At 56.0% G+C, this 15596-nt stretch overlaps 1 protein-coding gene across 3 annotated transcripts in view; it reads right to left on the reverse strand.

Moving 5' to 3' along the window:
• Positions 1-822: 822 nt before the first annotated feature.
• The window catches only part of SH3BP4 (SH3 domain binding protein 4), an 85280-nt gene continuing 70506 nt past the window's right edge, over positions 823-15596 (reverse strand). For all 3 annotated transcript variants that reach the window (XM_035006809.1, XM_035006810.1, XM_035006811.1), the window contains 3 exons: positions 11494-13850; positions 2916-3104; positions 823-2163 (listed from right to left, as the gene is read on the reverse strand). In XM_035006809.1, coding sequence (XP_034862700.1) covers positions 1939-2163; positions 2916-3104; positions 11494-13850 — 2771 coding nt within the window. In that variant the 3' untranslated portion in view covers positions 823-1938. The remainder of the gene's footprint in view (positions 2164-2915; positions 3105-11493; positions 13851-15596) is intronic.

The following is a 15596-nucleotide window of genomic DNA, read 5'->3' on the forward strand; positions in this document are numbered from 1 at the left end:
CACACTGTCATCTAGGGGTGGCTCTTGGGGGAGGGAGCCATTATTCACAGATGCTTTCACTAGGTTTTATTGTTTTATTTAAAGTTTGGTTGGGTACAGAAAAACAGACACACACACTTAATAGGTTAAAATATCCAAATAAAATTTACTGCAACTTTTGTAGAATTTAATTTGTGCTACAAGACATGTTGCATAGGAAACTATTTAAAGCCCCTGAGGAAAAATATCCACGGTTTAAGGTGCAAGTGGTTTTGCTTCTTCTTTGGGGAGAAGGCGAGAGATGATCTCTGGAAAGAATGAAGGTGGAAATGAGAAGCGGAATTTAAGGTTATTTCATGGGATGAGTGGGGAATTGTGTGTCCTGCTTCTTGCAGCATAAAAAACATAGTGTTTTTCTGTGTGTGTGTGTGTTTTTTTTTTCTAGCCAGTTGGTCTTCAGGATCTGAATCAATAGATACATAAAAATGTTTCAGCCCAATAGGGATCAACCACTGATTACACTAGGTAATTAACATAACATGTTTCAAGACAGATTTAGAGAACGCGTTCCAGGTATCCCACGGTCCAGGAATCCCCACATCACTTCATACAAGCAAGCTGCGTGTCCCGGCACATTCCTGGGGATCAACTCTCTTGATTTGCCAGACAATTCTCCCCCCCTGCCCCTTCCTCCCTCCCGAGCTGCCACCTCCGCAGTGCGATCCTGGAGCCCAGCACGCGGGCCCACACACAGCCACGCCGATCTACAATGGTAAGGTCCTCAACGCAACGCTCTGCCAAGTCCCTGACTTGAGGTGGGAAACATTTTCATTTTTGGAAAACGTTCATCCTGCTTGCATAATCTTTCTATCGTACACAAAAAAGATGGTGTCCCCTATGTGATTTCCTAGGCCCTGGGGGCCTAGCAGCAAGGGAGAGGGGTTGATTTCATATGGAATGAAGCGGGAGTTACCAGCCACAGCGGGCACCTCTGTGCACACGGTAGCACAGGGCACCCCTCCCCGCCCCCGGGGAGAAACAGGACAGTGGTGGCTGGAGGCTGCGGGAACCACCGCATGGCAAATGGCACTGTTCTCTGGAATGACCGACTGCACACAGGTGGGGGCCATGACGAACGCCAGCTCCCAGCTGCCTTTTCATCTCGAGGGCACCTGCTTGCTCACGTAGGAGTTGACTTTGCCCACTAAAGCTCGAAGACGGTCCACACGTGCTGTCGCTGATCACTCACTGTAACACGAGGCAAAGGTACAGAAGAGAATGAAGTCGAGAGGGGACAGCAGGGGCTAGGACGCTCTCAGAAAGGATGGGCAAGAGCTGGACTCACCTACCGAAAAACCACATTCCTATTTAATTTATCCTTTTCACAAGCAGAGAGCAAAAGAGGTCCAACACTTGAACAAGCGTCTCTCCGCGCGCTAAGTGTTGAAATGCAAAGTGTGGCTGGGAATCGCAAATGCCCCCAGTGACCTTTAAATACATATATACATCTGTAACATAATTTAAAAAGGTCTCTTAGAACATAAAAACCTCAAAGCATCCTCCCCTATTAAGGTGTGGTTTTTTTGTGTGTGTGTGTTTTTAACCTTTACGGTCCATTAAAAAAAATGAGATACCACCTTTTTCATATGCCTGCCCCCCCATACTTTAAAAAAAGTGATTTTAAATTTACATTTATACCTAACAAATAGAAAGCTATTTGATTGGCAACGACCTGCGGTAGAAATCCCCTTCAAGCCTCCCCCAACCCCCCCGTGATGGAGGAGGGTGGTGGAGCATTGTGTGTGCTTGGTCCTCGGGTGTGGGTCCGGCCCTCGAAGGACCCCGGACGTGTGTGAGCAGCGGCCCTTCCTCCCTCCCCGGTTCCATGTGGCGGCGCGGGCACCCGGGACCGATGGAAGGCGTGTGGCCCAGAGCAGTGGCAGCTGCCAGGGTACCCGCTCAAATCACAAAGTCGTCGTGGTCCATGGGACTGAAGGCAGCAGCTCTCAGAATGTCCAGGGAGTTCACCAGGATCAGGGTCCCCGTGAGGTGTTTCCAGCGCTTGGTGATGGGGTTTTTCATCTTGTCCAGGCCTATGTGTAGTTCCTGGATGACATCCCGGTAGCTGTCCCCGATCTGGTGGCTCCAGGTTAATAAAAAGTCATAGGCGGGTTTCCACATGGCCTGCATGGTGGAGTCGCCCAAAATAAAAGGGGGGGGGGTAGAGAAGATTAGGGACAGTAAGAGATTTGATCCTATTATTCGAGCCTATTAACTGCAGTCCCTTTGCTCATTATTTATGCTTCTCAGTGGAGAGCGAGACAAAGCCGGAGAAACCGGTGGAATGGACTCTGTCCAGAGCCAGCACATTTCTGAGGGAAGAAGGTGTTTTGTGCAAGAGCAGGTAGCAGAGGGTGCCTGAGCCAACAGGAAGGACTGCTCTCCTTACAATCCCTACACCCCTGCAGCACTTTCTAGGTGGGCCATTTCTTTAGAAATTCGTTGCATTAATAAAGGACACCCTTATTCTGGGATTTCCTCCTTCCTAGGTCTCCCAGGCCCGAACCAGCTTTCCGGAAACTTAAAGCAACAAGCAACCTCCGCCAACCAGTGAGACTACAAAGAACCTCTGAGCAGGAACCCAGCCGGCTCTGCCCGAAGTTGCACGACATACCAGGTATTTAGCCAACACAGACCTGGCCAGAGGTCGAGCAGAAGTGGCCACAAAGGGCTCCGTTCATGCGCTGCTCCGTCTGATGGAAGGTCACTGAAGTTTGGGACGCGCAGCCAACAGTCCCGGGAAGGGGGAGACTCGCCCCACTCAGGGAGAGCCTACTGTGTGCTGGGCGCATGCTTTCTCACGTCAACTCACTCATCCCCAACCACACGCTGTCAAGTAGACAGCGCTGTGATGGAATCTCAGAGCCCAGGCTCACCTCGCTGTCCACGACCCCATTCCTGTCCCGGTGCGGAGACTCGTATGCGTCCATTTGCTGCTTGGACACCTTGGCGAGCTTCTCGGCCAGCTCCCTCCAGCGCTGCGCCACCTCAACCGCCGTGGTCAGGAGCACGAAGTCCTGGATGAGCCTGACCACCAGGCCCTGGCAGTCCATTTTCAGTAAGGCCTGAGGAGGAAGGAGCAGAGCACGAGGCAGTCAGAGGACAGGTCTGGTTTCATGTTGGAGTTTCATGCGGAGGCAATGCGCTCTTTACCCAGAAAGTTCTAAGGCCTAGAGAGTGCCCCCTGAACTCCAGCACAGCCGACACCACAGGATGGAGGGAAAGCAATGAGTTTTACAGGGCGGACTGGGTTTGCCAGTGTTCTCTCCCCAAAGTCATGTCCACCTGGAAACTCTGAATGACTATATTCGGAAATAGGGTCTTTGCGGATGTTACTAGTTAAAACCAGGTCATCATGGACTAGGGCAGCCCCTCGTCCAATGACTGGCTGTCTTTATAAGGACAGAGACAGAGACAGAGGGAAGAAACCCATGTCAGGACGGAGGCAGAGACGGGGTGAGGCAGCCACAAGGCAAGGGGTGCCAAGGACTGTCGGCGCAACCGGGAGCCAGAGGCAAGGACCAGACCGTCCCTCGGAGCTATAGGAGCAAGCTGCCTGCCAACACCTCCCGCAATGGCAGAGAACACGCCTCTGTTGTTCTGGGACACCCCGTCCGTGGAGCGTCGTCTAGGCAGCCCTGGATGCTGACCCACGGGGTGAGGGCGGATGCTGCCTGCTGGCCCTGTTCACGCTCCCTTGGAGCTCCTGGACATAGTGATGCTTCGCTGAGATGGACCGGGCGCCCGGGGCTCAGGGGCCCGGACCAGGAGCTGGGCTGAGGTAAGGTGCTGCGGGCATCGGCCGGGCGCAGAGCTCCATGGGCAGAAGGACTCAGACGGGGGCTGAGGCGCACACTGACATCTGGGCTCTCAGGTTTTGGGGACAAGGTGAGGACCCCGTGCGGAGGATAAGGAGAATGGAGAGGGCCAAGGCTGAACCCCAAGAGCCCATCAGAACACTTCCTGGAGTCAATGATTGCTCGCTTGCCAAAGCTGAAAAAACTTTCTAGTGTGTCTTCAGGACAGGAGTCACCAACTGTGGAGAGACTCAGGAGGGAAAGGAATGCCCACCACCCTGGGAAGGAAGGAGGCAAGGGGGCCGAGGCCGGCCCAAATGCCCACCTGGCCCCGAGCCAGCAGGTGGCCACCTTGGGACTTGCTTCCCTCCTAGGAAAGGGGCCGGATCACGCAGGCTTCCAACATAAAGCTCAACAGTCCAATGTATTCTGTGAGACCCCGGGCTGGGGTCTTAAAGGAACAAAATCAAACCAGCTAGCACCAACCAGCAGGCCCCCAGGTCTGCCCACCGTGAAATGCAAAAGGCTGCCACCCAGCTCTCATGATAGCTGCTGGGTGCATGTGGGCCTGGCACCGTCCACGAAGGCTCTGTCGCCCAGCAGTCTCAGACTCCACCCCAACAGTGGGACAAGTGGGCCTCAGAGGCACCCTGGAGTCGGTTTCCCAGGCCCTCGGACAGGTGAGCCTAAGACCAGAGAGGCTAGAAGCAGAAAAAGTCACCTGGTGTTCTTTCTCTCCTTCTAAGCTCTATCCGAGCACCTGTTGTTGTCACTCCAAGACTCCAAGAGCACGTGCTAAAAAAACCCACCCCACCAGCCCCTTCCTGACTGAGCCAAACACGCAGCTCATTGTGAGAACTCTGTCCACTATTCCGTGAAGATGGTGGGTGGCCTTGGCTGCATGCAGTTATGGTCTGCTGGGTCCCTTACTGAGACTGAGTATCCTCATCTATAGTCCATGTTTATACTGGGGAAGCTTAACAAGATGGAGGAATTGTGGCTTTTTTGGCAATTTGCTGAATGCATTAGCTGGACGCCCCAGCAGGTCAATTTCTGCAATTTGCAACAGGGGTGATGGGTCAATCTGGTTCTGTCCCGGGTCCGAGGATTGGCAGCTAGCTGGAACTACGGTTAGCTGGAAGGGAGCTTGAGGATCCCGTGGTCCTGTTCTGGTTTGTTTTGTAGTGTTTTGGAATAAGCTACTACGATTGAGCACTTACTGTGAGCCGGGCATGGGCTCATCCACTCCTCAGAACCCCTGCGAGGAAGGTGCCGAGCTCACCCCAGTTTGCAGATTAAGCCGAGAGAGTGATGGAGAAGCCCCCACACCTGCAGGTGGCCTGTCCAGGATCCCTCGAGATGACAGAGCTGCAGGCAAGCCTTTGCAAAAGTTCTGCAGGCTCTCACTCCTCGACATCAGGGATGGAACCAAACAAAACAACCGATCTGGATTACGCAACATTTCAACTCTATGTATTTCAGAAAAGGGTCTGTTTTCACTTGAATTTTGATGCATTCAAGTGAAATTGTTTAAAAAAAAATCAATGTTTAGTAGATCCGTCTTTCAGAAGATATAAATACACCTACGTCCCCATGTATGGCAGGGGGACATGTGATCCATTGGTTGAATTCTGGATTTAAATTTTTGTGGTGTGGTGGGGCTGAAGCCCCGAATGCGCTGCGGCTGGTGGAGTCCCCTGCTCCTCAGGGTGGACGGTCAGTCCCTCTGTGTCCCTGCTCAGCTTTTGCCCACGGCTTCCCAGCGCACACAGAGAGAACGTTCCAGAGGCGGCCTCCTTTTCTAGGCAGCAGAACGCGCCAGAATCATGCTTCTGATTGGGGTCACCCCTGGCAGGAGCGATGACAGCGGTTCTGTCCCCAGGGGCACTGGGCGAGGACCGAGGCTCCATCGCGAGGAGCACGGTGAACACCGGGATGGGGGCTCCTTCATTGACTAACTTCAGCTCTGCTCACACTTGGATCAGCCAGTATGGGTTTTAATGGTCACAGAGCGGCCACACCACCCAAGGGGCATTTAGGCATTTTTTTAAGGGCACATTTTGGGTGCCACCGGGTCCTAGCAGTAGACAGCTTCCTGTAGGAGGTTCCGGCTCCCTTCCCTGTAGCTTCCTCTTTAATTTTCGCACACACACTAACACCCACAGGTAATCCCAGAAAATCCCATTTGAAACGAGGCTGACTCTGGCAGCAGTCCCATGGAGGGAATGGGAATTTGAGCCAGGTGACCAAACCTGTTCGACACAGGGCTAGACAGGGAAGAGATTTCGGCTCTGTCACAAGCCCTGAATCGGCCGGTGTGGGGTGAAAGCACCACGGACGGCCTATGAAGTGATGGGCATGGGCTCAGTCTGGTGTGACTTCACTGACAAAAACAGGCGGCCCCGAAGCCAGTCCACCAAGCCCTGTTTTCGGAGATATTCTTTTTTTTTTTTTTAAGATTTTATTTATTTCTTCATGAGAGACAGAGAGAGAGAGAGAGAAGCAGAGGGAGAAGCAGGCTCCCCACTGAGCAGGGAGCCCAACGCGGGGCTCGATCCCAGGACCCTGGGATCATGACCTGAGCCGAAGGCAGACGCTTAACCGTCTAACACACCCAGGCGCCCGGGAGATATTCTTATAAGAGAAAAGACAATGTGGTATCATTTGGGGTTTGCTGTGCATTAATCCCACCCATGCTTCTACTCCCAAGACGTGCAAACATCAGAAGGGCCATCCTCCCCCGTGTGAGCTGCGGGCAGCAGAGCCTCCTGCTTTGGGGCCGCCCGGCAGGAACCCCAGGAGCTGTCCAAACGTGCCGTGGTTAGCGAACTGCCCCCACTCTGGGGGGGATAAGGAGGCTTTTCTCCCGACTCTCAGAGAATCACTCCACATGGTCCTCTCCAACCCCCGCCCCTCCCCTGGAACCTCCCAGTTCGCCCCTCATTTCCATCAGCTTGGGGTTTATTCCACTCCTGCAAACAGCTGCCCTTCCCTTGATTTGTATCCTACAGTAACTTTCTCTTTCTCAGAGAACCTTCTCCAAAGAGCCTGCCCCGGACTCAAATGACCCCTGGTTGCCACGCTCTGAGCGCCAGCCTCGGCCCCTTCGGGGAGGCCCGCCCACGCCCCTGATGGTTCCCTCCCCGCCCCAGCTGACCCCCCGTCCCTCCCCACCATGAGGAGGGACCCTGCGTCTCGTGCCTGAGGGAATCCCGGCTATCAGGAATAACCTCTCATCGGGAAAGCACGTCGCTGAACCAAGATACCTCCTGCTGTTAGACAAACGGGTCCCTCGGGGTTCCGTCCGCCACCTTCCAAGCACATACTCCCGGGGGGCGGCCACCCAGATCTACTCCCGTCTCCAGCTTGAGCCAAGCCCTCTCCTTCAGTGTTGTCATAGTTCCCGGTACAAATCACACGAGCTCGTGTTTGCCACCAAGTGCACCGAAGACGCAGGAAAGAACTATGCCACGCCAAGAGCGAAGAGCAGGCTCTGGTTTCTCCCCTTTGTGAAGAAAACAAGAGGCCCAACGGGGGACCCACCGTTGGCAAAAGGGAGGAGGGGTCTCCCGGGAGTCTGTCACCACAGTAACAGCACCTGCACTCGCTTCCTGTCCCTCCCAGCTGTGCACTCCCCAGTGACAAAACCATTTTCCATTCAGGACCCAACAAAACCTGGGATGAGCCAGGACAGCTGTGCAAACGCAAGCCCCTGAAGCTGTGAAGGTCCACACCACCGTGCACGCGGCAAGAGAACAGAGCCTGTCACCCATGACGTGGTGAGAGTGGCCGCAGGCCCCGGGGCCAGCCAGCCACCTGACGCCGACCTGCCAGGGGAGCGGGGAGAGAGCACGTGGCAGCCACAAACGAAAGGCCTGGCTGCAGAAGGTGCCCTTTCGCGTGGCTGCCAAATGTGAGAATCAGATGGAGGCTAAGTGGCCAAGGGGATCTCTGCAAACCTGGAAGGGTGTTTCCCCCCGGCAGTCCTCGGAGTTGGCCGCACCGCTGACCTCTGATAAAATGCAGTTGCCTGTTCGTTTCCTTCACACGAGTCTATCTAGCAATGAGTATCTAGAAAGTTAGGTCCTCCACCCCCAGCCGTCCTCCTGATGTTCCACAGGAATGGCATTCAGAGTAGGGTACCCCACTGACGGCAGCTTCTGAGGGGCTCGGGGACTGTGGGGCATGGCAAGGGTCAGGGACACACCTGGATCCAGCTTGGCTCCCCTTCGCTTCCCCTAAAACTCTGTACCTCTCTGTGCCTACAGATCAAAGCACAGGTGTTATCTGGGCCAGGTGGCCCCACACGTACCAACTTCTTGGATCACCGCGGCCTCTGGTCTGCCCCCATCTCGGCTCTTCTGAACCCTGGCCCTTGCCCACGCTGAGGCTCCCCCCTGACAGCCCCCCATCCCCATCAAGTGGGCGCCTGCACTTCCTTCCCGCATCAGTACCAGCCCCCACCCCCAGACCTGCTCGCCTTTCCCCGGTCTACCCGGGGGCCCTTCTCTTCGGGGTTCACGGCCAGTATGTCCTGCACTCATGTTCACTTCGTGCCTTGCTCAAGTCAGGGGCCCGCGTTCTCGGGGAGCCCAGCAGCTGGCATCGCCCCCAAGCACATGGTAGGCAGCCCAGAAACGGCGAGTGAACTTCAAGTACGAACACTCGCTCTGGCTGCCCGCAGCCACTCTTCCCTGCTCTGCGTCAGAAGCTCCAGTCCCATTCCTTCCACTCAGTAATCCTTGAGTGCCCATTCCGACATCTCCCTGGCCTGCCCGCAAGTCCTACCGGCAGAGGAGGTCCCCGGGGGCTCCGTCCACCCTGGCTACTCGCCTCGGTCAGTGCCGGTCACGCCCACTCCCTGTAGCAGCCCCGCATCGCCCCTCCCCTCCCCGCCGCGTTCGATCTGGCCTGGGGGGCGCGGTCGGCGGGGTGGCCGTCCTCTGCCAGGGACAGTCGCGGCTTCCACCGCAGGGCTAGGCGAGCCGGGGGCAGGAGGGGCATTCTCTGACGGTGGTCGCACACAGTCTGGGTGGGAAAGGGCAGGCAGGGGCACGCCGGGAAGCCCACGTGCTTGTTCAAGACGCCCCTCGAAGCAACGATGGAAGGAGGGGACGGAAACGGAGACCCAGAGCAGAAGCACGGTCTGACCGCAGGACACGGCATGCTTGCTTTCATTCCTCGGACGTCAGAGTGTTTCCGCTCCTTTCTCTCACGACGTTTAAATCCGATGAGGACAAGAGCAGGAAACACAAACGCCAGGCACCAAGGCCATCTGGGATTGGGGAAAGCATCATGCAGACAGTGATCTGGGCCGATGAAGGGCAGTGACCCCGAGCACCAGGCCGTGGGAAAGGTCTGAGGGCACGACCTGAGGACTGGCACCGAGGGACAGGAAGAGCCTCCCTCCCGAGTCCACGGGGCAGAGTTCCGGGATGAGGGAGCAGCGCGGGCCAGGCCTGACCCCACTCCGATGGGACGACTGAACGACTCTGTTCTCCCTTCCCATCTCCCTGCAAACCCACCATCCTAAAACTTTACCCCTTCAAGTGCGTTCACTGTTTCCAGACCAGGGAGTCCCATCTGATCAGAAAACTGTCATCACCACGCGAGGGGCCGAGACAGCTGCAGGGCGGGCGGACCCACCGAGGCTGCGGGAAGCCACCGCTCAGAGATTTGAGCATGGGGAGAAATGAAACCCAGCTTCCAGCGACCCCTGAAACACGCGGGGACAAATCAGCCTGTGGTTTCTAGAGATTTGGCCAACATTCTAATCTGCCCGCTCTCAGGATGGTGATGGATTTAGTCCAGGAACCGAGCAAGGGAAACACTGCAAACCTCCGAGCAAACCTGCCTGGGGATGGGACTCCCATCCCTCACGATAGGAACCCAGGGACGGCCCCCAAAACATGTGCTGTCAGAGAAGCCCCCCACGTGGAAGAGAAAGAGCCACCATTTAAGTCTGAAAAGACCTGAAAGGAAGTGAGGCAACGTGGGTAAGCAAACAGCTTCCTTAGTCATCACTCTTCCACAGTGGGGAAGGGCCACTCCCACTGTCCCGTTTCTCTCCTCTACCCACTGGAGGTGAGGGTTTCTTAGGCTGTAATGAAGGAACCATCAATATTGTTTATGTTCCATGAAAGCACCCGATTTTATAATCCACAGCGAATCCCAGCTTGAGGCCCTGGAGAGGGCCCTGCGCCCCTGCCTACTGAGCCGGGTCCATCCGAGGGGACACTAGGTCTTGCGGGCTTGCCACAGCTCAGGGGGTGCATCCACAGCCGCAGGGCCGGTGAGAGGAGGAGCATCCTGCAGGGAGGGGGCGGGGATGCTCCCCTGCTGCCTCCGCCCCTCCCCAGCCATGATAATCCAGCGTCCTCCCCACTGATGCTGCCATCACCAGGGCCCCCCCCACCTCCTCCTTGTTGCCAAGATCGCCCCTCTACTCGCCACTTCCGGTTCCCACCTCCTTCTCCTGGGCAACGTCGGGCCTCATTCTGCTGCATGCACCTGGCATTCTGTATTTCCAGGAGCCACTGGCAGGCTGCAATGCTTTCTCCCCGCAGTGGACTGCATCCCTTCTGGCTCCCGGCTCCCAGGACGGACCTCAGCTGCACGCCCACGTCAACACGTGCACGCGCAGGTCGTGCATACCCGGCTCATCCGGTCCTAGAGGCGCTCTCCCCGCATGGCGGGTGCCGGGTAGAAGAGGGAAGAGTACAAGTGGCAGAAATTCCGGGGGTGCCGAGGCTCACCTCTTACAAAAGTCAGGAGGCAAAAAGGCTGTGTGGAGCCTGGTGGAGCAAGGAAGGAACGCCTATGACCAAATCACAAGGGTGTCCGTAGGAAAAAGCCCAGGGATGTGTCCCTATCGGGAAGATGGGGAAGGGAACAGAGGTGGCTTCTGCCATAGACAGAACATCCACCAGAGGCAAGGCGGGACGCCAAGAGAAGAACATTATCAAGCTTCTCCAAGTCAGCTACTCCAAGACAGGCCACCGGAAGCACACGAACAGTTGGGAGAGGGTGGCAGAGCCCAGGCCGTGGGAGGCCATTCGGGGTCCAGCGAATGCCTTCCCCGTTGGCTAGCGGCCCGGGCGTATCCTATAGTGTGACACCGACCTCCCCCTTTCTGCCTCTCAGGATCGCCAATTCCCAGTCGTGCTGGAGAAAGAGGCTGTCCTCAACCCCTACTCACACACACACAAAAGGGAGGCAGAGGAAGAAACATGGAGGCCTTGAGGAGAGGAAAACTCCTATCAAGGTAAAGCTAGACTTTGGGGAGGCAGTTCTGAAAAACGTCAGAGTCCTAGATCCTGGTGGGAATCTGATGAAACATGGATCTTCTCCCAAGAGATCAAAACAGGGGCGACTGGAATGCAAGTCTCGCTGTGCCCCCCACCCCCACCGGGCACTCGGGGATCCATCGGAGACCTCCGAGGAGCTCGCGAATCCAGCAGGAAGCCACCCGGACGGTGCTCTCCGTGGTGGATCTTGAGCTGTTTGGGGCTCCCGAAAGGCCCCGCACAAACACACCACCCTGTGCATCTCGGGGAGCAAAGATGTGCCCGGACGCCGGTCCGGTGATTCACCAGACGCACGCGCAGGGAGAGGCGGTGAGACCGGACTCGGCCCCGGGCCCCTGCTGAGCACTTACCATCATGAGCTCTTTCTGGAAGGATTTTCGGTCTTTGTTCTCCGTGTTGTTACAATCCTCCTTCAGCTTCTCCAGAACAGAGGCCACCCGCTCGGGCTCGCTGTCCAGCTCTGCCCGGCAGAAAAAGGTGAGCGGCAGATTCCCGTAGCCCAGGGCGTCGGCGAAGGAGCGCCAGCTGCCGATGTTCTCCATGAGCAGGGTCCTGACGGAGGCGTAGATGTAGGTGAGGAACTTACACGGCCGCAGGATCTGCTCGAGCAGCACCGATGTGCTCAGCTCGGGCCCCGAGAGGAGGCTCGGCCTGGCCTTGCCCACCACCAGCACGTTCTTGGCGTGCACGAGGCCGACCTTGCCCTGGTGGTAGCCGATGTACCACTCCTTGGTCCACAGCTGCCCCTTGAGCCGGATCTTCTCCTCGCTGAGCAGCGCGATGGTGTCGCCCTTCTTGTACTCCAGCAGGTAGTGGTTTTTGCTCTGCCGCACCACGGTCTTGAGCAATTTGCCGAACTTGAGACTGGCCACCGGGCGGTCCTGAAAAGTCGGGTACTTGGTGGGGGCAGCAAACGGGGACAAAATGATCTTCCCGACCTCGTTCTTCTTGAGGAACCGTCTTTGCCCGGACGGCTTGATGGTACTTTTAGGGGGCGGCTGGGGAGTCTGGACACAAAACTGGGTCAGGATGGCCTCCTGGTCGCCTCTCACCTGAACCCGCAGGGTGAAGTCGGACAGCTCGCTGGGGTTCTGGCAGGTGATGGGGAAGATGAGGCGGCTCACCTTGCCCAGCTTCATCTGGAACCCCCTCACCACTTTGGCCTGCTCACTGCCTCTGACCTCGTAGTTGGTCATGTTGGAAAACATGCAGACGTGGAGGTCCTGGGGCCTGGACAGGACGAACTGGTGCTTACCCCAGAGCTGCAGGGCCACTGGGGCGGGGCTGGGGGCCTGGCGGGTGACCTCGCTGACCAGTAGTGTCTTTGGGGCGCAATCGTGCCCAAAAATGGTCACCACGGTCTTGAAGGACGGGTGAATGTGTTTGGGGCCGTAGAGCCCCACAGTGATCTTTTTATTGATGAAGTCCCACACCGTGGAAGGGTAGAGAATGTTCGGGCCGTGGGCAACGATGGCCAGGTACATACAGGGCTCCAGGTTGTCCAGCTGTACCTGGACCGTGTCCCCATAGCTGTAGGTGAGGGGGATGGGGACATAGGGCCCTTCCTTCAAGTCGCTCCTCAGGCACTGGAGGCCCACTGTGCTTTTGCTAAAAATGTCATTTTTCACCTCGGCTGACACTTTCATCTCCAAGATGATGTAGGTTTTCACCTCCAGGGTGCTCAGCTTCACCTCCAGCACTGGGCTGACGCTGCTGACCCGGTCACTGTTGAGCTCCAACGGGGGGTCCAGCAGCGCTTTCATGGAGATCTGCTGCGTCTCGCCAGGGGCCACATGGCCTTCGGGCACGTGGATGCTGATGTTGGTGTCGGGCAGCTGCACGGCGCCCCCGGAACTGTCCAGCTTGCACGCGATGCTCGTCTCCACCGCCTGCGTCTGGCCCCAGCCGGGGCTCTGGCCCAGCAAGTCCAGATCGTGGCAAGAGCGGGCCAGCTTCCGGTGGCTGAGCCAGGCGGCGCGGAAGTCCTCCCGGCTCTGGAACTGCTCTGGGGCCGGGGATTTCAAGCCCGTGAAGAACCCCGATGAGTCGGGAGCGTCCGACTTGGCCTGGAGGACCGACAGCTCCGACAGGCTGTAGGAGCGCTTGCTCCTGAAGAACGGGTTGTCCCGCTTGCCCGGCACCTCCGCCTGCAGGCGGCTCGCGGCCGGCAGCTCGTCGAAGATGTTGCTGGTGCTGTTCATGGTGGCGGAGCTGGACTCCGTGAACGAAGACGCGCCCGTATCAAAAAGGAGCAGATCCACAGTACTTTTGGGAGTCAGCTCGTCCACGCCGGGCGTCACCGGCACGTTCCCGTTCAGAAATGGGTTTGTCTGGGCCCCGTTCCAGAAAGGGTTATTGCTGTAGGTTTTGCTGCATCCCTTGTCATCCGTCCACCCCCCGAGCAGGTCTAACTCCTTGGCCACCTCCTCTGGGCTGTCTGGGAGATTGTCGATCACCCCGCTGTCGCTCAGAGTGGAGTTCCGGTAGTTTAAGGGCTGCACGTAGGAGGAGGGGATGTAGCCCATCTCCGTGGTGTTGTGTGCGTACCACCACTCCCCGCCGGACGTGTCCAGGACGTAGAGGTGGTCCCCCTTGGAGAACTTCAGGGTGGTGAAGTTGGTAGGGCAGTAGTCCTTGATTGCGATCACTTCCTTTGCATTTCCAAAAGGTGTGGGATTGTCTACTAGCAAGGCACTGGGAGAAGGCACTGCACAAAACACAAAGAGACAGGAGGTGAGGGCGAGGCCCACGGGCGTGCGGAGCACTGAGCAGAGCGAGGGAGGAGGGCGCTCTTCGCGAGGTGCACAGGGCGCCAGGCAATTAGCAGAAACCAGCCGAAGCAAACTCTGGCTTCACTCAGCAGGGCCAGCACGGCAGTCCTCTAACTCAGCACAGCGGGATCACTAAGATGCCGTCTCATTTTTAAATGTTTTTCATTTTTAAAGAACTCTTTTTAAAGAATTTATTTTTAAGTCACCTCTACACCTAACGTGGGGCTCTAACCCCCAAACTCGAGATTGAGAGTCTCAAGGTCCACCGACTGAGCCAGCCAGGCGCCCCAAATACCGTCTCATTTTGACTGGCCCTCTCTTTACTGTACCTAACTTCCCAGAGCTGCCGCCGGGTAGAGGGACGAGCTGAGTGTGACTGACTCAGCCACAGTGACGTTCTGAGCAGAGTGACCCACCACCTGTAGCCGAGCACGGGCAATGAAGAGCTTCCAAAGCAGCTCTCAGTGTTTCTGAGCTGGTGCCCGCTCTGCCCTCAACACAGAACACACGAACGGGGTGGGGGAAGGTTCCCTTGACAAGCTGAACCCAGTCTTCACCAAAATAAGCCTTTTGAGGCTAGCCTCTTCCAGCCTCCTTTAAATGATCACTCAGGATGACAACTTGGAAACCGCCTCCCCCGCGTACCTTGAAAAGCAATGGTTTTATGTTTGGTGTCATTCACGTTATTTCTGAGCCAACGTTCAATTCTGAAAAACCCCAACGCTTTAAACAGCGACTCGAGCTAATTTATGGTTCGTGGCGTTCAGCTACGTTACCCATGTAGACAGCAGTCGGAGAGGTCAAAGTCAGTCATCTCAACCAGGGGTGTGTGTTTTGAAAAGTAACGGATAATTAAATACCTAAGTGTTTTTTCTCCCTCTCATACACGACAAAGTATATCCAGAGGATGAAGAAAGTTCCTTCGGAGAGTAATAAGCCCCCACCCCAACTGTGCCTTGTTTCACAGAATTTGTAAATATTCTGAGGTCCTGTAACTAACAACTGTAAGAAAGGACCGTGTTTTTAGTGGGACTACCCCCACTTTGTCTCTAATACGTGATTAAGTCAATACGCATTCTGTTCTATCAAACGGGCCCTCCAAAAACACCATCTGCCAGTTTCTTTTTCCTTTGAAACGAAATAATGCAAATTGAATTATAGTTCCTTAGCATAGTCTTGGGAAATAAAGCAGGAAGTTTCTCTTTATTTCCATGAACCAGGTTAGAGGGATATGCTTGGCGGAAAGCTCACCTGGGCCGTGAAGGCTGTCACCTCCTACCTTTCGTGTGGGGTGTTGGGGGGTGGAATCTGGCCCTGGGTTCACTGGGCCTGGGCTGTGATCCAGGCCTTTAGAAGCCGTGTGGCCTCAGGAGTCTGAGAGTCTTTCCTCAGTGGGCTCTGCTGAAGATAAGGTTCTGATCGTGTCCTTAGCATAATGATGCTGAGCCCCAGGTAAGGACTCACAGAGGGTTATGTTAAAGTGGACATCTCCACCCCCCTCCTAATTTTATTTTCTCCATGGCACTTATCATTAACCGATATTCATATGTCTGTTTTGCTCACAGTGGTAATCCTGGAAGACAGCCTGTCACATAGCAGGTGTTCAACAAATATTCTTAGAATGAATGTTCGTTCACTACAGAGAGGCCATATCCATGTTATGGGGTCAAGGTGTTCTCCCT

This window comes from Mirounga leonina, unplaced genomic scaffold, assembly GCF_011800145.1.
Source record: "Mirounga leonina isolate KUSES-001 unplaced genomic scaffold, KU_Mleo_1.0 Mir_151, whole genome shotgun sequence".
Taxonomy (NCBI): Eukaryota; Metazoa; Chordata; class Mammalia; order Carnivora; family Phocidae; genus Mirounga; species Mirounga leonina.